The 19,031-nt window shown below is 47.6% G+C and overlaps 1 protein-coding gene and 2 non-coding genes across 3 annotated transcripts in view; all 3 read right to left on the reverse strand.

Annotated features, from left to right (window-relative positions):
* The window catches only part of LOC140417783 (uncharacterized), a 78,096-nt gene that overhangs the window by 5,875 nt on the left and 53,190 nt on the right, over positions 1 to 19,031 (reverse strand). The window contains 1 exon segment of the mRNA XM_072501244.1: positions 1,050 to 1,425. Coding sequence (XP_072357345.1) covers positions 1,050 to 1,425 — 376 coding nt within the window.
* On the reverse strand, positions 12,721 to 12,810 carry trnap-cgg (transfer RNA proline (anticodon CGG)). Its single transcript is given in 2 exon segments — positions 12,721 to 12,756; positions 12,775 to 12,810. It is a non-coding gene; the product is annotated as a tRNA-Pro (tRNA).
* On the reverse strand, positions 16,487 to 16,559 carry trnav-cac (transfer RNA valine (anticodon CAC)). The gene has a single exon. It is a non-coding gene; the product is annotated as a tRNA-Val (tRNA).

Here is a 19,031-nt window from a genome sequence, read left to right on the forward strand (position 1 = left end):
GTGAGCACTGTACATTAGCAAGGTGCAGTGCGGCATTGTATATCCAGCGAAGCTGAGGGTTACTTACAAGCTCAGGGACTTTTATTTTGGAACGGCGGAAGCAGCGGAGGAGTTTGCGAAGGCAGAAGGACTGTGGCAGAACTGACAAATTGAGAAATGGCCAGGTGCCGATGTAACCTCATGACTGTATTTTCTTCTTTTTTGTTTCACTGCATGCGGGTGTAAGGGCTAAAGGAGCCAATGTTGTATATATTTGGACAAGGGAAGTGATGGGACTTTCACTCGAAATGAGGGCTCTTTGGGGTGTAGGTGGATATGCGGGGTTTGTGTGCTGAAAGGGGATTTCTGGGCTTTCCTAGGGCCAGGCAAGTGGGAAAGGGACCCGGGCGGGGGCCTACACGCTGGCCGGTTTAAGCCGGCCAGTGAACGGGAGTGAGGTGGGGGAGGGACTGCGGCCATCGGAGCCTGGCAGAACAGGGTCCGAGTGGTCTAGCCGGGGTGGAAAGTTGGGGGGAAGGAACCAAGGTTGGGGGGAGGAGTTTTACAAGAGGCAGTGGACGGGAGGAGTTGGAGAGGGGGGGTTATTTACAACACTTGGGTATCATGTACGGTACTCTTTCAGAGGTTGGATGGGGGGGGGAGTGGACTCCATAGGTTAATGGTGACCATGGGCGGTCCCAGACTCCTTTTTCTTTTTCTCCTTTGTCTTTTGTTTCCACCGTGGGAGGATTTGTTTTATTGGATGCTTACATTGACAGGTGGGCCGTTGCTTGGGGTGGTGGGAGGATGGGATCGTTGTTATTGTTAAGGGGATTGATTTTGTATTTGTTACCATTTACTGTCTGTGGGTGGGGTGTAAATTTTGAGGGAAAATGTGAAAATGGAGAATAAAAACATTTTTTAAAAAGGGGCAAATGGTCTCTTACTGCTCCTATTTTCTATGTTTCTATGTAATCCCTTCCCACACAGAGAGCAGGAGAATGGCCCCTCCTCAGTGTGAATTTGTTGGTGTGTCTGCAGGCTGGATAAATCACTGAATCCGTTCCCACATTGAGGGCAGGTGACTGGCCTCTCCCCAGTGTGAACTCACTGGTGTGTCTGCAGGATGGATGAATCAATGAATCCCTTCCCACACTGAGAGCAGGTGAACGGCCTCTGCCCTGTGTGAATTCGCTGATGTCGCTGCAGGCTGGATAAATCACTGAATCTGTTCCCACGCTGAAAGCAGGTGAACAGCTTCTCCCCAGTGTGAACTCGCAGGTGGCTCCGCAAGCTGGATGAAGCTCTGAATCTCTCCCCACACTGAGAGCAGGTGAATGGCTTCTCCCCAGTGTGCAACCGCTGGTGTGTCTGCAGGCTGGATGACTGAGTGAATCCCTTCCCACACTGAGAGCAGGTGAACGGGCGCTCACCAGTGTGAACTCGCTGATAGATCCGTAGGTTGGATAAATCACGGAATCCCTTCCCATACTGAGAGCAGGTGAATGGCCTCTCCCCAGTGTGAGTGCGTCGATGAACCTCCAGCTGAGATGGGAATCTGTATCCCTTCCCACAGGCCCCACATTTCCACGGTTTCTCCATGTTTTGGGTCTCCTCGTGTTTCTCCAGATTGGACAATCAGTGGAGTCTTGTCTACACACCGAACAAGTGCACTGTCTCTCCTCACTGTGAATGGCGTGATGTTTTTTCAATTTGTGTAACCTGTTGAACCCCTTTTCACAGTCAGTTCACTGGAACACTCTCACTCGGGTGTGTGTTGTGTGGGTCTCGGTGCTTTTCCAGTCACACTCACATTTAAAATCTTTTGAAGCCGACAGATTGGACAAACATTTCTCCTTCTCGCCGATGATATTCAGAGCCCGATGATATTCAGATCAGAAGGAATCGAGTGAGTTTGTCACATCGAGACGTGACGTTTGAGATTTCTGTCTATAATTCCTCCTCTTCTGATATCCTTTAAATACAATTTACAAAAGTCATCATTGTTGGTACAGGATAGAAATTCAGAACAGACAATTCTAATTCCTATGGAACATTATTTCCTCTCTCGGTCTCCAAAAGCTGTAAATCTCCATCCCACACAATCTCCCTCCATTCTCACTCTGCTGTATCTAATATTCACCCTCCCAATTCTCCTGAAGGTGCTGATGCATGTTGATTGACAGATCCGAGCTGAGCTCACTGCTTCCTGACCAGGACACAGAGATTAGAATAGGAGCAAGAGTAGGCCATTCGGCCCACCAAGTCTGCTCAACCATTCAATGCGATCCTTGGCCGATCTACCTCAGCACCATTTTCTCACACCATCCTCATTAGCTCCCAATATCTTCAATATTTAATGTTATGGGCCAGGGTTTAGAGAACACCAAAGTACATCATGGAGTTCACCTGACCCACAAATTTTCATAGATTATGGGGAGCACAAGGGCCAATCTACCTCAGCACCATTTTCCCCACACGGTCCCCATATCCCTCGATATCTTCAATATCTAGAAACCTGTCAATATTTGTCTTGAACATACCTGATGACTGAGGCTCCACATTCCTCTGGGGTAGAGAATTCCAAAACTTCACCACATCCTCGAGTGAAGAAATCCCTCCTCATCTCAGCTTTCTCTCTATTTTTCTACCTGTTCCCCATAACCCTCAACTCCATTGTCAATAGAATATCTGTCAAACTTGTGCTTCAATATATTCAATGACCCCCAGATACAACTGGTCCCTGTGGAAGAGAAATCCAAAGACTAACAACGCTCTGAGGGAAGAGATGACTGGAAATCTATAACGTAGCTACAGTCTTATATCACAACACGAGAAATAATAATATATTTACTTTATTACAGAACTGTAAATAATACAGATGCACCATAGAATGTATTCTTTCTGGTTGTATCACAGCTTGGTATGGAGCCTGCTCTGCCCAAGACCGCAGGAAACTACAAAAGGTTGTGAATGTAGCCCAGTCCTTTACGCAAACCAGCCTCCCATCCATTGACTCTCGCTGCCTCGGAAAGGCAATCAGCATAATTAAGGACCCCACGCACCCCGGACATACACTCCTCCACCTTCTTCCGTCAGGAAAAAGATATAAAACTTTGAGGTCAAGTGCCAACCGACTCAAGAACAGCTTCTTCCCTACTGCCATCATATTTTTGAATGGACCTACGTTGTATTAAGTTGATCTTTTCCCTGCATCCCAGTTATGACTGTAACATTACATTCTTTAGTCTCTCCTTCCTTCCCTGTGTACTGTATGTGTTATCTGTATAGCATGTAATAAACAACATGTATACTAATACATGGGACAATAATAAATCAAATATATCTAATCTGTCCCATAAAGACTTCCGGTTGCAGCTACGCTGAGCTAAGTCGCACGTTCGGCAGCTCCCGTCAGAAACGGACTTTTGGGCTCTTTTGAGGGGCCCCAATGGCAAATGTTCGACAGTTCCCAGTGTGGGAAGGTGACAGTACGGTTCCCCCGGCACTGTATGGATTGGACCAGGAGTGGAGCAGTCAAAAAAGTGATTTTGGTGCAGCGAAATGTGGGAGGGAGGAGAAGCAAGATGGCGGCGGGTGGAGACCAAGCAGCATCGGCATTTTTGTCGCAGGAGCAGCAGGAGTTCCTCAAACGCTGCTTTGTTGAGCTGAAGGCAGAACTGCTAGAGCCGATGAAGGCGTCGATCGACAAGCTGGTGGAGACCCAGAAGGCTCAAGGGGCGGCGATCCGGGAGGGGTGGCAAAAAGCCTCGGAGAACGAGGGTGAGATCTTGGGCCTGGCGGTGAAGGTGGAGGCGCACGATGCGCTGCACAAGAAATGGCAAGAGAAATTTGAGGACATGGAGAATAGGTCGAGGAGGAAGAATCTCCGGTTTCTGGGTCTCCCTAAAGGAGTGGAGGGGTCCGATGCCGGGGCATATGTGGTCACAATGCTTAATACGCTGATGGGCACGGGAGCTTTCCCAAGGCCCCTGGAGCTGGATTGGGCTCATCGAGTCCTGGCGAGGAGGCCCAAGGCCAATGAGCCGCCAAGGGCAGTGATGGTGCGGTTCCACCGCTTTGTGGACAGGGACTGTGTCCTGAGATGGGCCATAAAAGAGCGGAGCAGCAGGTGGGAGAACACAGAGATCCGAATATACCACAACTGGAGCGCGGATGTGGCCAAGAAGAGGGCCGGCTTCAATCGGGCTAAGGCGGTTCTGCATCGGAAGGGGGTGAAATTCGGGATGCTGCAGCCAGCGCGATTGTGGGTCACATTTCAGGATCGGCACCACTACTTCGAGACGTCAGAGGAGGTGTGGACCTTCATCCAAACTGAAAAGTTGGACTCGAGCTGAGGGTTTGTTGGGAGTGGGTGCCTAGGGGGGTTACTGTGTTTTAGGGGATGTTCTGTTCTGTTTTCTTGGGGGCTGGGTGGGGTTGGGCGAAATGGTTCAATGTGAGGGCTGTGTGATGTGGGCGTTGGTGTTGGAAGGACACGGCCCCGCGGGAAGGGGGGGGGGCCCGGGTGGGGGGGGGGGTTGGAGGCTCGGGGATGGGGAGTTGAGACAAGGCCGCAGAAAGGGAGCTGTGCCAGAGAGGGCGGGGCCAGTTTGGATAGAAAGCGCAGGCTTTTTCCCGCGCTAGGGAAGGAAGGGGGCGGGGCCGGGGGAAGGGCAGTGCTGGAGAGGAGCGCCCGCTGATTAGCAGGGGGAGGTGGAGGGATTCTCACACTGGGAGGTCGATGGAATGGCAGGAGAGGCCGGGGTCAGCAGGAGTCAGCTGACTTACGGGTGTGCCATGGGGGGAGCAATACAGCTAGAGGATGATCTAGCTGGGGGGAGGGGGGGGAAGGGGGGAACTGGGTTGCTGCTGCATTGGCCAAAGGGGACCTGGAGTTAAGAGAGAGAGTCGGGGGGGTGGGGGGGGGGGGTCCACCTCCTGGGGGAATGGAGGGTGCGGGAAGGGCGGGCGCGTGGCTGGCCTAAAAAGGGAGATGGCTAGTTGGCGGGGGTGAGAAGCCCCCTGATCCGGCTGATAACTTGGATTGTGAGAGGCCTGAACGGGCTGGTCAAGAGGGCCCGGGTGTTCGCGCACCTAAAGGGACTCAAGGCAGATGTGGTTATGCTCCAGGAGACGCATTTGAAGGTGACAGATCAGGTTAGGCTGAGAAAGGGGTGGGTAGGGCAGGCCTTTCACTCGGGGTTAGACACGAAGAATAGAGGGGTGGCGATTTTGGTGGGGAAGCGGGTGTCGTTTGATACGCTGAACATTGTGGCAGAAATGGAGGTCGGTACGTGATGGTGAATGGTAGGTTGCAGGGGGTACGGGTGGTACTAGTGAATGTATATGCCCCGAATTGGGATGATGCCGGATTTATGAAGCGCATGTTGGGTCGGATTCCGGATCTGGCGGCAGGGAGCCTAATAATGGGGGGGGACTTCAACACTGTGCTGGACCCAGCACTGGACTGTTCTAGGTCCAGGACGGGTAAGAGGCCGGCTGCGGCCAAGGTGCTCAGGGGGTTTATGGACCAGATGGGGGGAGTGGACCCATGGAGGTTTGCCAGGCCGGGGGCCAGGGAATTTTCCTTCTTTTCCCATGTCCATAAAGCCTACTCCCGGATATTTTTCATCATGAGTAGGGCGCTAATCCCGAGAGTGGAGGGCACGGAATGTTCGGCCATAGCTATTTCTGACCATGCCCCGCATTGTGTGAAGCTGGAGTTGGGGGAGGAGAGGGACCAGTGCCTGCTGTGGCGTCTGGATATGGGGCTGTTGGCGGATGAGGAGGTGTGCGGGCGGATCCGGGGGTGTATTGAAAGATATTTAGAAGCCAATGACAATGGTGCAGGTGGGGGTAGTCTGGGAGGCATTGAAGGCGGTGGTCAAGGGAGAGCTAATCTCCATTAGGTCCCATAGGGAGAAGAGAGAGTGGAGAGAGAGAGAGAGACTGATGGGGGAGATATTAAGGGTGGACCGGAGCTATGCAGAGGCCCCCGCGGAGGTGCTACTTAGGGAGCGACGGAGCCTCCAGACGGAATTCGACTTGATGACTACCGAGAAAGCAGAGGTGCAGTGGAGGAAAGCACAAGGGGCGGTGTATGAGTATCGGGAGAAGGCGAGTTGGATGCTGGCACATCAGCTCCGTAAGTGGGAGGCAGCGAGGGAGATTGGTGGACTTAGGGATAAAGGGGGAACACGGTGCGGAGGGCGGTGGGAATAAACGGGACGTTCAGGGACTTCTATGAGGAGCTGTATAGGTCTGAGCCCCCGACGGGGAGGGAGGGATGCGCTGATTTTTAGATCGGCTGTGGTTCCCGAGGGTGGAGGAGGAGCAGGCGGTTGTGCTGGGGGAACCGATTGGGCTGGAGGAGCTGGTTAAAGGATCGGGGAGCATGCAGGCGGGAAAGGCCCCGGGGCCGGATGGGTTCCCGGTTGAATTCCATCGGAAGTGCATGGACCTGTTGGGCCCGCTGCTAGTGAGGACTTTCAATGAGACGAGGGAGGAGGGGACCCTGCCCCCGACAATGTCCAGGGCGCTGATCTCGTTGATCTTGAAGCGGGACAAGGACCCATTGCAGTGTAGGTCATATAGGCCGATCTCGCTCCTCAATGTCGACGCGAGGTTTTTGGCGAAGGTGCTGGCCACGAGAATTGAGGACTGTGTCCCGGGGGTGATTCACGAGGTCCAGACGGGATTTGTGAAGGGTAGGCAGCTGAACATCAATGTGCAGAGGCTGCTTAATGTAATTATGATGCCTTCGGTGGAGGGGGAAGCGGAGGTAGTGGCAGCTATGGACGCGGAGAAGGCCTTCGACAGGGTGGAGTGGGAGTATCTTTGGGAAGTGCTGCGGAGGTTTGGGTTCGGGGAGGGGTTCATCAGTTGGGTTTAGGCTACTTTATAAAGCCTCGGTGGCGAGTGTGGCTACGAACCGGCGGAGGGTGGAGTACTTTCGGCTGTACCGGCTGGCACCGGGCAGGAATTAAAAGAATGGGGGACATGTTTATAGATGGGAAGTTCGCGAGCCTTGGGGCGCTGGAGGAGAAATTTAGGCTGCCCCCCGGAAATGCCTTCAGGTATGTGCAGGTGAGGGCATTTGAGAGACGGCCGGTGAGGGAATTCCGGCTGCTTCCAGCATGAAGGATTCAAGACAGGGTGATTTCGGGTGTATGGGTTGGAGAAGGCAAGGTCTCGGCGATCTATCAGGAGATGCAGGAAGAAGAGGAGACCTCGGTGGAGGAACTAAAAGGCAAGTGGGAGGAGGAGATCAGGGAGGATAGATGAGGGTCTGTGGGTTGATGCTCTGAGCAGGGTTAACTCTTCCTCCTTGTGCGCCAGGCTCAGCCTGATACAGTTCAAAGTTTCAAAGTTCTTCACAGAGCGCATATGACAGGGGCGAGGTTGAGTAGGTTTTTTGTGTGTTTATTATTGTTTCATGGGGGGGGGGGGGTTGTATTTTGGGGAAATCCTTTGCACAATTTGGGCGTACGGTGTTTTTCTTGTTTGTTTTTCTTTTCTCTTTCTGTAAGGAGCGGGGGTTTGTTGAAAATCTGTTAAAATTGATATTTTAAAAACAAAAAACCTAACTGGCCTCTTTGGGAGGAGAGAGAAGGAGGTGAAGAGGGATTTTGTATATCTACAAGACATATTAAGAGAGGAGTTGGCAAAGCAAATTCAATCTTGAGCTTCATGAACAGTAATATTGATACAGAAACTATGCTTCCAGTGGCACAGTGATTAGCACTACTGCCTCACAGCCCCAGGGACCAGGTTTAATTCCGGTCTTGGTGACTGTCTGTGTGGAGTTTGCACTTTCTCCCCGTGTCTGCGTGGGTTTCCACCCAGTGCTCAGTTTTCCTCCAACAGTCCAAAGAAGGGAAAGTTAGGTGGATTGGCCTTGATAAATTACCCTTAGTGTCCAGGGATGTGCAGGTTGGGTGGGGCTATGGGGTTACAGGGTCTGGGTAGGAGTGTGGGCCGAGGCTTTACCCAAAACTTTAAATCTGTGTCCCGACTGCTTGTACGATCAGTGAATGGAAACAGAGTTTCTTTGTCCACCTGATCGAAACTTGGCATAATCTTGTGGACCTGAATCAAATCTCCCCTCAACCTCCTTTGCTGGAACCATTCTGGGAAATCTCCTCTGCACCTTCTCCAAGAACCTTCACATCCTTCCTGAAGAGTGGTGACCAGAGCTTTAGAAAGATTCATAGAATAGAATTAGAACCATAGAGCGGGCGATTCCCCGAGCCCGTGCTGGGCTGGAGAATCGCCGCAACCGCGCCATGACGCCCTGATGCCGGCGCGCGATTCTCCGAGGTGCGGAGAATTGGCACCATTTGCGCTAGCCGCGGGCCGCTGGAATCGGCGGGGCCACCCGGATGGGCCGAGCGGCCGCCCCGATACGACAGAGACCCGCCAGCGCCATTCACCCCTGGTCACTGCTGGCGGGAACTCTGTGGGAACGCTCCGATTTGGTCTGGCCCGCGCTCGGCGGGCCGGCCTCTCCCCCCCGGGACTACTTTCCGGCACAGCCGGCCCCTGAACACCGATCCCATGTTGGGTCGGGGCTGGCGCGCGTAAGAAGTTCCTCGCGCATGCGCAGGATGGCGCGGCCCAACTGCGCATGCGTGGGATGGTGTGGCGCCCATTTGGCGCTGCGTAACGAGGCTGGAGCGGCGTGAACCACTCCAGATCCATGCTGGCCCCTTGTGGGGGCCAGAGTAATTCATGCCCGGCCTGTTCGCGCCGTCGTGAAACGCGACGGCATTCACGAAGGCGCGAACACTTGACCTCCATATTGGAGGATCCCCCCCAGAATTCCTACAGTGCAGATGGAGGCTGTTCGGCCCATCGAGTCTGCACCGATTCTCTGAAAGGGATTCTCTGAAGCTGGAGAACAGGAAATAGGGTCAGATTTAGACAGTTGGGGTGGGAAAGGGTGGCAGGGAACATTGGGGCTGGATAGAGGGCCAGCGATAGGTGGAGGATGACTAACATGTCTTGGAAGGAAAGACAAAGGGAATCTAAATGATGATCAAGGCTAAAAAGGTGCTAATAGTGGCGCGGGAAGAGATTAGAATGTGTTAAAGGCAGAACAAAGGTAAGCAGTGTTTCAAAGGACAGTAGGAACAGGGAGCAGGTTGCTCAGGAGCTGTTGGGTGGGGTGGGGGGGGGGGGGGCTTGTTAAGGGAAAACGGATCAATGGAAGAACTTAAAATGTGGTGAAAGGGGAAGAGGGAGTTCAGTCTGAAGTTGTTGAACTGAATGTTAAATCCGCAAGGCAGCTGTCGTTCCGGGTCTGGGTGACTCTTTGTCAAAGCTGGAGAACAGGAAATAGGGTCAGATTCAGACTATTGTGGGCGGACAGTGGCTGGGGCGGGGCGGGAGGGGGGCAGGGGATTCGTGGAGAAGTGGGGCTGGATAGATGGCCAGCAATAGGTGGAGAATGACTAAAATGACTTGGACAGAAAGAAAAAAGGAATGTAAATGGGTAATAAAGGCTAAGAACAGTGCTGAGAGAGGCACGTTTAAGAGATTAGAATCTGAACGGCAGAATAAAAGTAAGCAGTGAGTGAAAGGAAGACTAGGAACAGGGGGCAGATTGTCCAAGTGGGGTGGGGGGGGGGGGGGGGGGGGGACAGATCGATGGAAGAAATGAAAATAAGTTGCGAGAAATAAACACGTGGGGAAGGTAGAGGAGAGTAATAAATGACATGGCCTCTCAGCCTAACCATCAGAAGCTGCAGCAAGACACTGCAGTTGAACATAGCACAGGTCCATTGGCTGCTCCGCTGCTGCCTGTTTCTGTAGTGTAGTGGTTATGTTCATCTAACGCCGTAAAATGTCCTCCATTCAAAACTGGGCAGTAACATTGAATACTTCTCGCTTAGTTTGAGGGAAGTTTGGATAACATGCGTTTGTTTCTGCATGTCACCTGAATCCCATGTATTAGATATATATTTGGTCTCATCTCGGCCTCAAACTTCATTCAGAGAAGGCGGAGGTAGTGAATATTGAAGAAGCAAAGATCAGAAAAAGATGATCGCATTTTGACACAGTTCGGATATTCTCAGTTTGTTCAGTCCATTACAGAATTTAGTGGATGTATGGATGTAGATTAACATTTTTAATCGCCATCTGAAACAGATCTAATGGTAATGTGTGCTCACACAGACAGAGACAAATGATACTCTAACTGAATTAGAGGAAATAGCAGAGATTTAACTAAAACACCTTTTTGAAAATCGGGCTTTGTGGTAGAGAAATAGGAAAAGCCACTCAGGGAGATGAGGAAATCCAGGCTCAGTGCGGATTTGCTGTCAACTCTCCTTTCATTAACATGAACGGGATTTAGGCTGCAGAATGTTTCACACCCAGAACAAAGAGGGTCAAATGTAATAAACTTATCTTTCTTTAATCTCCTACCTGTGAAGATATTTGATTGTGTTTAAAAACTGACGTGGCCAATCTCAAATGAACTCAACAGAACTTATATTACCCAGTGACTCGATTTATTTTCTTTGTCAGTCATGTTTGCAATTCAATGTTGTATATTTCAGAGAGTCTCAATTTCAGATGAGGACATAAATATCAAATAATATCAAGTTTTGAATAATGCAACAAATACTGAGTAAAATTGTTTGATGTTTTTCGAAGGAAAATAAGAATGATGTTATCACTGAATGAGAGGAAATATTTGCTGGGTGGACATTTCTACATTTCATAATTCATTTGTAAACTAATAAAGTAAACTACTTCAGCAAAGTGATCTCTAGAGGGCTTTGTTAAGCTTCACAAATCCCTCTCTAATAGACAGACTCTGTAAATAGGATGTAGATCAAATTAATTGGATTCTGTTATCAACTCAGAAATAATGACAAGATACACTTTTGTAAATTCAATATGAAACCAATTGCATGAATACATAATGTTTATATCGTAAGCTGCACCATCTTCATGTCCAAATCTTCTGGTCATTGGACCAGGGGAACGTTCTCATTAAATCAAACTGAGCAAGGATTCTACAGAAACTCCTTTTTCAAAAGCAAATTGGAAGAATAATTGGAATAGAGAAACTTCAAGATCACAGAAAAGAGAAGGACATTGAGACGAATCGATTTGCTCTTTTTCAATCTATATTTTTATTCGACTTTTATAATTTTTACAGATAACACAACATATTTTCCAAACACCAGTCCAATGGGCTCATTGCCAATCAGCTGTTTTTTCAGTGTACTGGTTATCACGTTCCCCTCACACACCAAATGTCCCATATTATTATTATTCAAAACATTATTGACGTTACTCATCTAAATTTGCAGATAAGTTGTATCATTGTTATTTGTTGTTCAATAGTTAAACAAATGCATTACCTTACACCCGCAAAGTTCCAAATGGTACCCTGCAAAATACTCTGTGAATCGCAGTCAGAGTTCACCCGTGTTAGTTGTGAATGGTTTTCTAATGTGCTGTGGCATTTTATGATTCTCATGTCAGATCAATTTCTCCACCAATTGCCTAATTTTCAGTCGAATTGTACTCCCACAATAGAAGGTTCTTCAGTGCAATAAGGACGCACAGTTTACTATTCTCGGTCAGTGCGCTGAGCGCTGTTCCCTGTTTCTGCAGTGCGGTGATTATCATGTTTGCTTTACACACATAAAGGCCCTCGGTTTAAACCCGCACAAAAACATTGTCAAACCCCATTCATTTCCGTGTGTGGAAAAGTTACATGATTGACATTTTCATTATTCATTTACACCCATCCCGAATTGCCCTTGAATTGATGCTGAGTTAATCTGCCGCGTGGAACCCCGGTCCCCAGAGCTCCAGCCTGGTTCTCTGCTTCACTGGTCCAGAGACAATTACACTATTCAACCACCAGCCACTCCCCCAGTGAATCCACTGTCCAATATTACCTGAATATAACAACTTTCAAGCATGTGTCATTTGCTCTGACAGGTACCTCAAAATGCATTCAGGAGAAGCAGAAAATTGCCGGCACACTGAGCAGGAACACAGATGCTCCTATTTTGACTCGGCACAAATATTAACAGTTCGTTCAATGGCGTCAAATGCAACTCAGAGGCTGGGACCCTGCAGCGAGTAACTCACCTCCTAACTCCACAAAACCTGCCGACCATCTACAAGGCACAAGTCAGGAGTGTGATGGGATACTCTCCACTTGTCTGGATGGGTGCAGGAACGCACCAACGGCATCTTAGACAGCGCCTTCCAAGCCCAAGACCCCGACACCCTGAAAGTTCCCTTCCCAGCCACTCCCCATCCTGACTGGGAAATATATCGGCTGTTCCTTCACTGTCATTGGGACATAATCCTGGAACTCCCTCCCTAACAGCACTGTGGGTGTACCTACACCAATGGACTGCAGCGGTTCAAGAAGCAGCTCACCACCACCTTCTCAATAGCGAATAGTTGTGGGCGAAATGCTGGAGCAGCCAGCGAGGTTCACATCCCCGAATGGATAAAATGAAACAGACAGAGAGCTGCCTGAATCCACCACCATGGAGTCACCTGGATTAGTGAATGGAGATAAGTGAATGTCCACTCACATAGTCAAGCTTTTCGAAATGTATCGATTTTCTCGGGAACGTATTGATTCCCTGCAGTGTGAGCTCAGCTTCTCAAAGCAAACCCAATGTGAACCAATCCCGCCGTCTGGTCTGAAAGAAATGAACAAAACGTGTTGCTTGGACAATAAGAAACAACATCAAAGGGCTCGTCCGGGATTTGAACCCGGGACCTCTCACATTTTCGTACAACACAAACCCCGAAGCGAGAATCTTACCCCTAGACCAACGAGCCAATAAGAGTAAGTTGATTGAACCAAAAGATACTTTCATTGCCATCCACAGCCAATCAGGTATCTGCGGAAAATGCTGGGAAAGCTCAGGAAGTCAGGCAGCATTTGTGGACACGGAAACAAAATTCACATTCACCCCCAGGACCTTTCATAGAAACCGGGACAGGTTAGAAATGGAGAAAATTAGAAGCAAGTGAAATCCCGGAGGGAGCAAACAGAACAACAGGAAAGGGCTCTGATTGGGGGCAAGTCAGGAGAGATTAACTGACAAAGACTTTGCGGTTCTCGGCCTCAGAGTGAAGTTAACATCGAATCAGAGAATAATTACACCACAGAATGAGGCCATTCGGGCTGCCGTGTCTGTGCCAGCTCTCTGTCAGAACAATGGAAGAAACAACGAAACAAAAGATGTGTCTGGAGGAGCTGTCAATGGCAGATTGATCAACAACTGCCGCCCGGACACAAAGAACAAGTGGAAACAAGATTCAAACCCAAATCTGCGATGTAAGGGCACACAGAATGGGGGCAGCATTTACAGCGTGAAACTGTTGCACACACTATGAGTGTGAAAGCTGTATTGAGCCCAGTGGAAAGAGGCGCTGCTGTTTCCCGCTGTGCGCTGAGCTTCTTTCAAACTCTGCACATGTGCTGTATCATTCTAGAAAACAGAATATTCAGTATCACAGAAGCTTATTTTATATGTTTGCACGATGTGAATGTGGAATTCGAAACACAAACAGATGAGCCGTGGTCTTAGCGAATAGCAGAACAGGCTGAAGGGACCGAGTGGCCGACTTCTGCTTCTATCTCATCTGTTCGTATGTGCTCCCGTGTGTGTATCATTCTATAAAACAGACCATTTACTATCAGTGAATCACATTTCATATCTTTGCATGATGGGAATGTGGAATTCGAAAGACAAACAGGTCAGCCACCTTGTTGAATAGAATGCAAGATGATATTTTGAATGCGAGTCTTTGTATCATTGACTGTGTCTATATATATGGTTGTGGAACCCACCTCTTCACTCACCTGAGGAAGGAACAGTGCTCCGAAAGCTAGTGATTCGAAATAAACCTGTTGGACTTTAACCTGGTGTTGTCAGACTTCTTACTGTGCTCACCCCAGTCCAACGCCGGCATCTCCACATCTTATTGAATGGCTTAGCAGCCTGAAGGGGCCGAATGGCCAACTTCTGCTTTTATTTCATCTGTTCGTTTGTTTGAAAACAGAGAGGAACCATTGAGTCAGAATATTGTGGCGGGTATTTGATAAGGAGGAAACATGTGACCATGTCGCCCTCTGGTGGACATGATCGGAACTTTACACCGTTCGGACATTTGATGAAAACAGAAAATGAGAGTGTCAGTTCCAGGGGAATAGATGCAGCGGGGGAAACATACACAGAAGCTGCAGTTTGTCCATAAACATCGCCGACACCGACACCAGTTGAACGGACAGGAAATAAAAGTTAGTTTTATCGGTGTGGTTTGTTGTTCATTGTGCAGCTCAGGGCGGGAAATACCTGCAGACAGAAAGGAGCTGGGAATTTCCAAATTTAAATTCAATCACTTATTGTTTTAGTCCTGGTAAGTATTGTCCAAGCCTGGGCATTCACCAACTACATTTCCCCACAAACAGATGCTGGACACGATCCCAGAAATCCCAGCTCATTCTTTATATTTTTCGGGAATGACTTCCCACGCTGGGAACAGCATTAGTGTATTTTACATTGCCGCCAATTCCAACCCTGACTCTGATCCAATCCGCCAGAGGGGATCCTGAGAGAATTCCCCCCAGAGTTGTGAAGCACTTTGGGTTAAATAGTCTATGTGACGTGTTGGACCAGATGCAACGACGTCATTCCCCTGTGGGCCAGAGGCGCAATGGATAACGCGCCTGCCTACAGATTAGAAGATTTCAGGTTCGACTCCTGGCTCGTGGTCAACTTGTCGATATCAGTTTGCAAAGCCTATGAAAAAATGCATTTTCAGGAACTTTAACCCAATTCAGTTGATCGTTTATTTTATTAGATTTACTTTTGGTAGTCTTTTTGACAAATTCCAGTGTATTCTAAAGGGACAGAAACTGACACAAATCAGATGCCAGAAATGTTGGGGATGCAGGGCTTAGTGAGAGGGAGGAACTGAAGGAGATCAATACTGGTAGGATCATACAATCCCTGGAGTGCAGGAGGACACCATTCGGCCCTTCGAGTCTCCACCGACCCTTGGAAAGAGCACCCTAACTAGGTGCCCCCCACCCCCCGTAACCCAGCGATTTCGCATGGCCAATCCACCTGGCGAGCTCTGCCTTTTGAGCCATTTAATTCCTGACTTGTGACTGTTGACGGTGAAGAGGCTGGGAGGGGATGGCGGGGGGGGGGGGGGGGGGCAAGGGGGTTAATTACTCTCCGCAGGATTCCCAGCCGGTCTTTTAGTGTTAATCAATTTAATAGAATAACAGCGACATTCCCAGCCTCTGACCTGCATTTGTCGCCATTGAACGAACTGTTTATATTTGTGCCAAGTCAAAATAGGAGCATCTCTGTTCCTGCTCAGTGTGCCGGCAATTTTCAGCACTTCTGCTTCTCCTGAATACATTTCCGGCATATATGAGAGCAAATGACATTTGTTTTGTAAGATATTATATTCAGGTAATAATCGATAGCGGATTCACTGGGGGAGTGGTTGGTGTTGAGTTATTGCGGATTCACTGGGGGAGTGGTTGGTGTTGAGTTGTGTTATTGCGGATTCACTGGGGGAGTGGTTGGTGTTGAGCTGTGTTATTGCGGATTCACTGGGGGAGTGGTTGGTGTTGAGTTGTGTTATTGCGGATTCACTGGGGGAGTGGTTGGTGTTGAGTTGTGTTATTGCGGATTCACTGGGGGAGTGGTTGGTGTTGAATTGTGTTATTGCGGATTCACTGGGGGACTGGTTGGTGTTGAGTTGTGTTATTGCGGATTCACTGGGGGAGTGGTTGATGTTGAGTTGTGTTATTGCGGATTCACTGGGGGAGTGGTTGGTGTTGAGTTGTGTTCTTGCGGATTCACTGTGGGAGTGGTTGGTGTTGAGTTGTGTTATTGCGGATTCACTGGGGGACTGGTTGGTGTTGAGTTGTGTTATTGGCACTAAACTGGCAATGCAGAGAATCAGGCTGAAGCTCTGGGGACCGGGGTTCCACGCGGCAGAATTACTCAGTGCAAGGGTTATTCGGGATGAGTAACAATGAAAATGTCAATTATGCAACTTTTCCTACACACTTAAATGAATGGGGTTCGACAATGTTTTTACGCGGTTTCCAATCCAGGGTTTTTTGAGTGTAAAGTAAACAAGACAATCACCACACCACAGAAACAGGCACCCAGTTTGACCCTGACCGAGAACAGGAAACCTGCATTCTTGTTACACTGAAGAACCTTCTTTTGAGGGAGTCCAATTCGGCTCAAAACTTAGACAAGCGGCAGAGAATTATTATCAGAATCAGAAAATGTCACAGCACATTAGAAAACCATTCACACTTAACACGCGTGAACTCTCTGACCGATTCCTCCCAGTCCCCATAATGGTGGATTTTGTAGGATATCATTTGAAACGGGTGTAATGTAACGGATTCGCTTAATGAGTAAACAGAAAACAGCAAGAATACAACTCATCGCCAAATGAGGAACGTCCAGAATGTTTCTGCCCGGTTTCGAACCGGGGACCTTTCGCGTGTGAGGCGAACGTGATAACCACTACACTACAGAAACAGCTGGCTGATAGTCGCTCCAATGGCCCTGTGCAGAAAGCTGACACTGTTCTGTCACTCAGTTACACTTTGGAGCCTTTGTTTTTTAGAATTCGGCTGTTCTCATTAGGGAGATTTAATTAGTCTCTGCAGAGAGACTAATAAATCAATGTAACCATAAAATGGCAAAACGCAATAAGTGGCACTTCGATCACCTCGACCAGCTTTTCAAAAGAACAATCTTTTGATTAATCTCAATGTTTTTCTGTTTCAACGGCCTTGAGTTTTCTCCATTTCAGGTGATCGTCCAATTCGCTTTTGAAAAAGGAATTTCTGTCGAATCCATGCCCAGTTTGAATTAATGATCAAGTTTCACTGGACCAGGAGATGTGAACATGGAAATTATGTAGTTTACGATATAAACAACATGTAATCATGCAATTGATTTCATACCAAATTTATGAAGGTGTTTTTTCCTGATCAAGCATCTCTTCATTATTTCTGAGTTGATATACAGAATTTAATTTTATTTGATCTACAGCCTGTTCACACAGTCTGTCTATTAGAGAGGGAAATGATTTTTAGAACTTCACAAAGCCCTGTTGAGATCACTTTGTTTAAGTAGTCCACTTTATTTGGTTTCAAACTAATTTTCAAATGGAGAAACGTTCTCAGGGTGGAATGATTTCTGCTCATTCAGTAATAACATCATTCTCATGTTGCTTCCAGAAATGTCAATCAATTTACTCAGCATCTGTTCCGTTACTCAAAACTTAATCTTATCTGACATTTATGTCCTCATTTGAAAGTGAGACTCTGAAATATACAACATTGATTTGCAAACATGTCTGACAAAGAAAATATTTCGAGTCACCGGGAAATACAAACCCCATTGTGCTCATGTGAGATTGAGCACAGTCAGCATTGAAATGAAATGGGATAGTTTTACAGGTGGAGATTTGAGAATGATATTTTCATTATATTTGATTCCTTTTTGTTCTGTGTGTGAGACATTCTGGCGCCTTCATCCCGTTCGTCTTGAAGAAAGAGGGACGTCACGGGATCTGTACTGAGCCTCGTTTTTCTCATCTCCCCGAGTGGGTTTTCCTATTTCGCTATCATGAAGACAGATTTTTAAAAATTTGATTCTATTAAAATCTCTGCCATTTACTCCAATTCAGTCACAGAATCGCTTGTGTCTGTCTTTATGTGCATGTTTCAGACGGTGATTAAACCTGCATCTGTCAACCTATTAAATTCTGTTGTGGACTGAATGAACGGCTAATATGTGAACTTTGTCAAAATGCAAAGTTTTATTGGAGCAATTCTGTAGTGATAGGTTATACCCATCATGATAGATTGAGCAGGCTAGGGACGTTTCCTTTGGAAAAGTGAATGATTGAGGAATATAAACGTATAGAAGTGTTTTACAGGGTAGACAATTGGAAGATGTTGTCACTTGTATCAGGATGAAAATAAATATAACTTAGTAATACATCTAACGAGCAATTCTCTTTAACTAGACATTAAAATAGAAAATACTGGAAATACCCAGCATATCTGGCAACATCTGGGGATTGAGAAACAGTTGACCTTTCAGATCTGTGCTGATGCAGTGTAGTTCTGATGAAAGATCTTGGACATGAAATGTAAACCATGTCTCCCTCTCCACAGACACTACCAGATCTGCTGAGTATTTCGATTCTGGCTTGGGTCACTGTCTGTGCAGAGTCTGCACGTTCTCCCCGTGTCTGCGTGGGTGTCGACCGAGTGCTCCGGTTTCCTCCCACAAGTCCCGAAAGATGTGCTTGTTAGGTGTATCCAAACAGGCACCGTAGTGTAGCGACTAGGAGATTTTCACATTAACTTCATTGCCGTGTTAATGTAAGCCTACTTGTGACACTAATAAAGATTATTATTAGATTATTATTTTTGTTGTTAATTCAGATTTCCATCATCTGTAGTATTTTTGCTTTTCTTTAACTGACAGTGCTAAGAATGTGGAACTCATTAGTAGAAGGGTTTAAAATCACTGACTGAGCTTCAATCTCAGGTGTAAAATCCCACCACAAAATTCTTTGGATTTGGATTTGTTTATTGTCACGTGTACTGAGGTACAGTGAAAAGTATTTTTCTAAGAGCAGCTGAAACAGATCATTTAGTACATTAAAGAAAATAAAATAAAAAGAAAATACATGAAAGGGCAACACAAGGTCCACAATGTAAATACATAGACACCGGCATCGGGTGAAGCATACAGGAGTAAAGGTTAGTGATAATGTTCGTGTTCAATTAGTTTTAAAATAGTAGTACGATTATAAAGTTGTAAAAAGATCTGTTTGGTAGAGCTCACAGAGAGTCGCCACGCTCCGGCGCCATCTTGGGTCCAAAATGAATGTGCCTCCAGGCGAATGTGGAAATGAATTCACTCGGTCATCCTATTTGCTGACATAACAGCTCAGTCACACTGGAGGAAGAATCAAAGAACCTACAG

Source organism: Scyliorhinus torazame, chromosome 5 (genome assembly GCF_047496885.1).
Source record: "Scyliorhinus torazame isolate Kashiwa2021f chromosome 5, sScyTor2.1, whole genome shotgun sequence".
In the NCBI taxonomy this organism is placed as follows: Eukaryota; Metazoa; Chordata; class Chondrichthyes; order Carcharhiniformes; family Scyliorhinidae; genus Scyliorhinus; species Scyliorhinus torazame.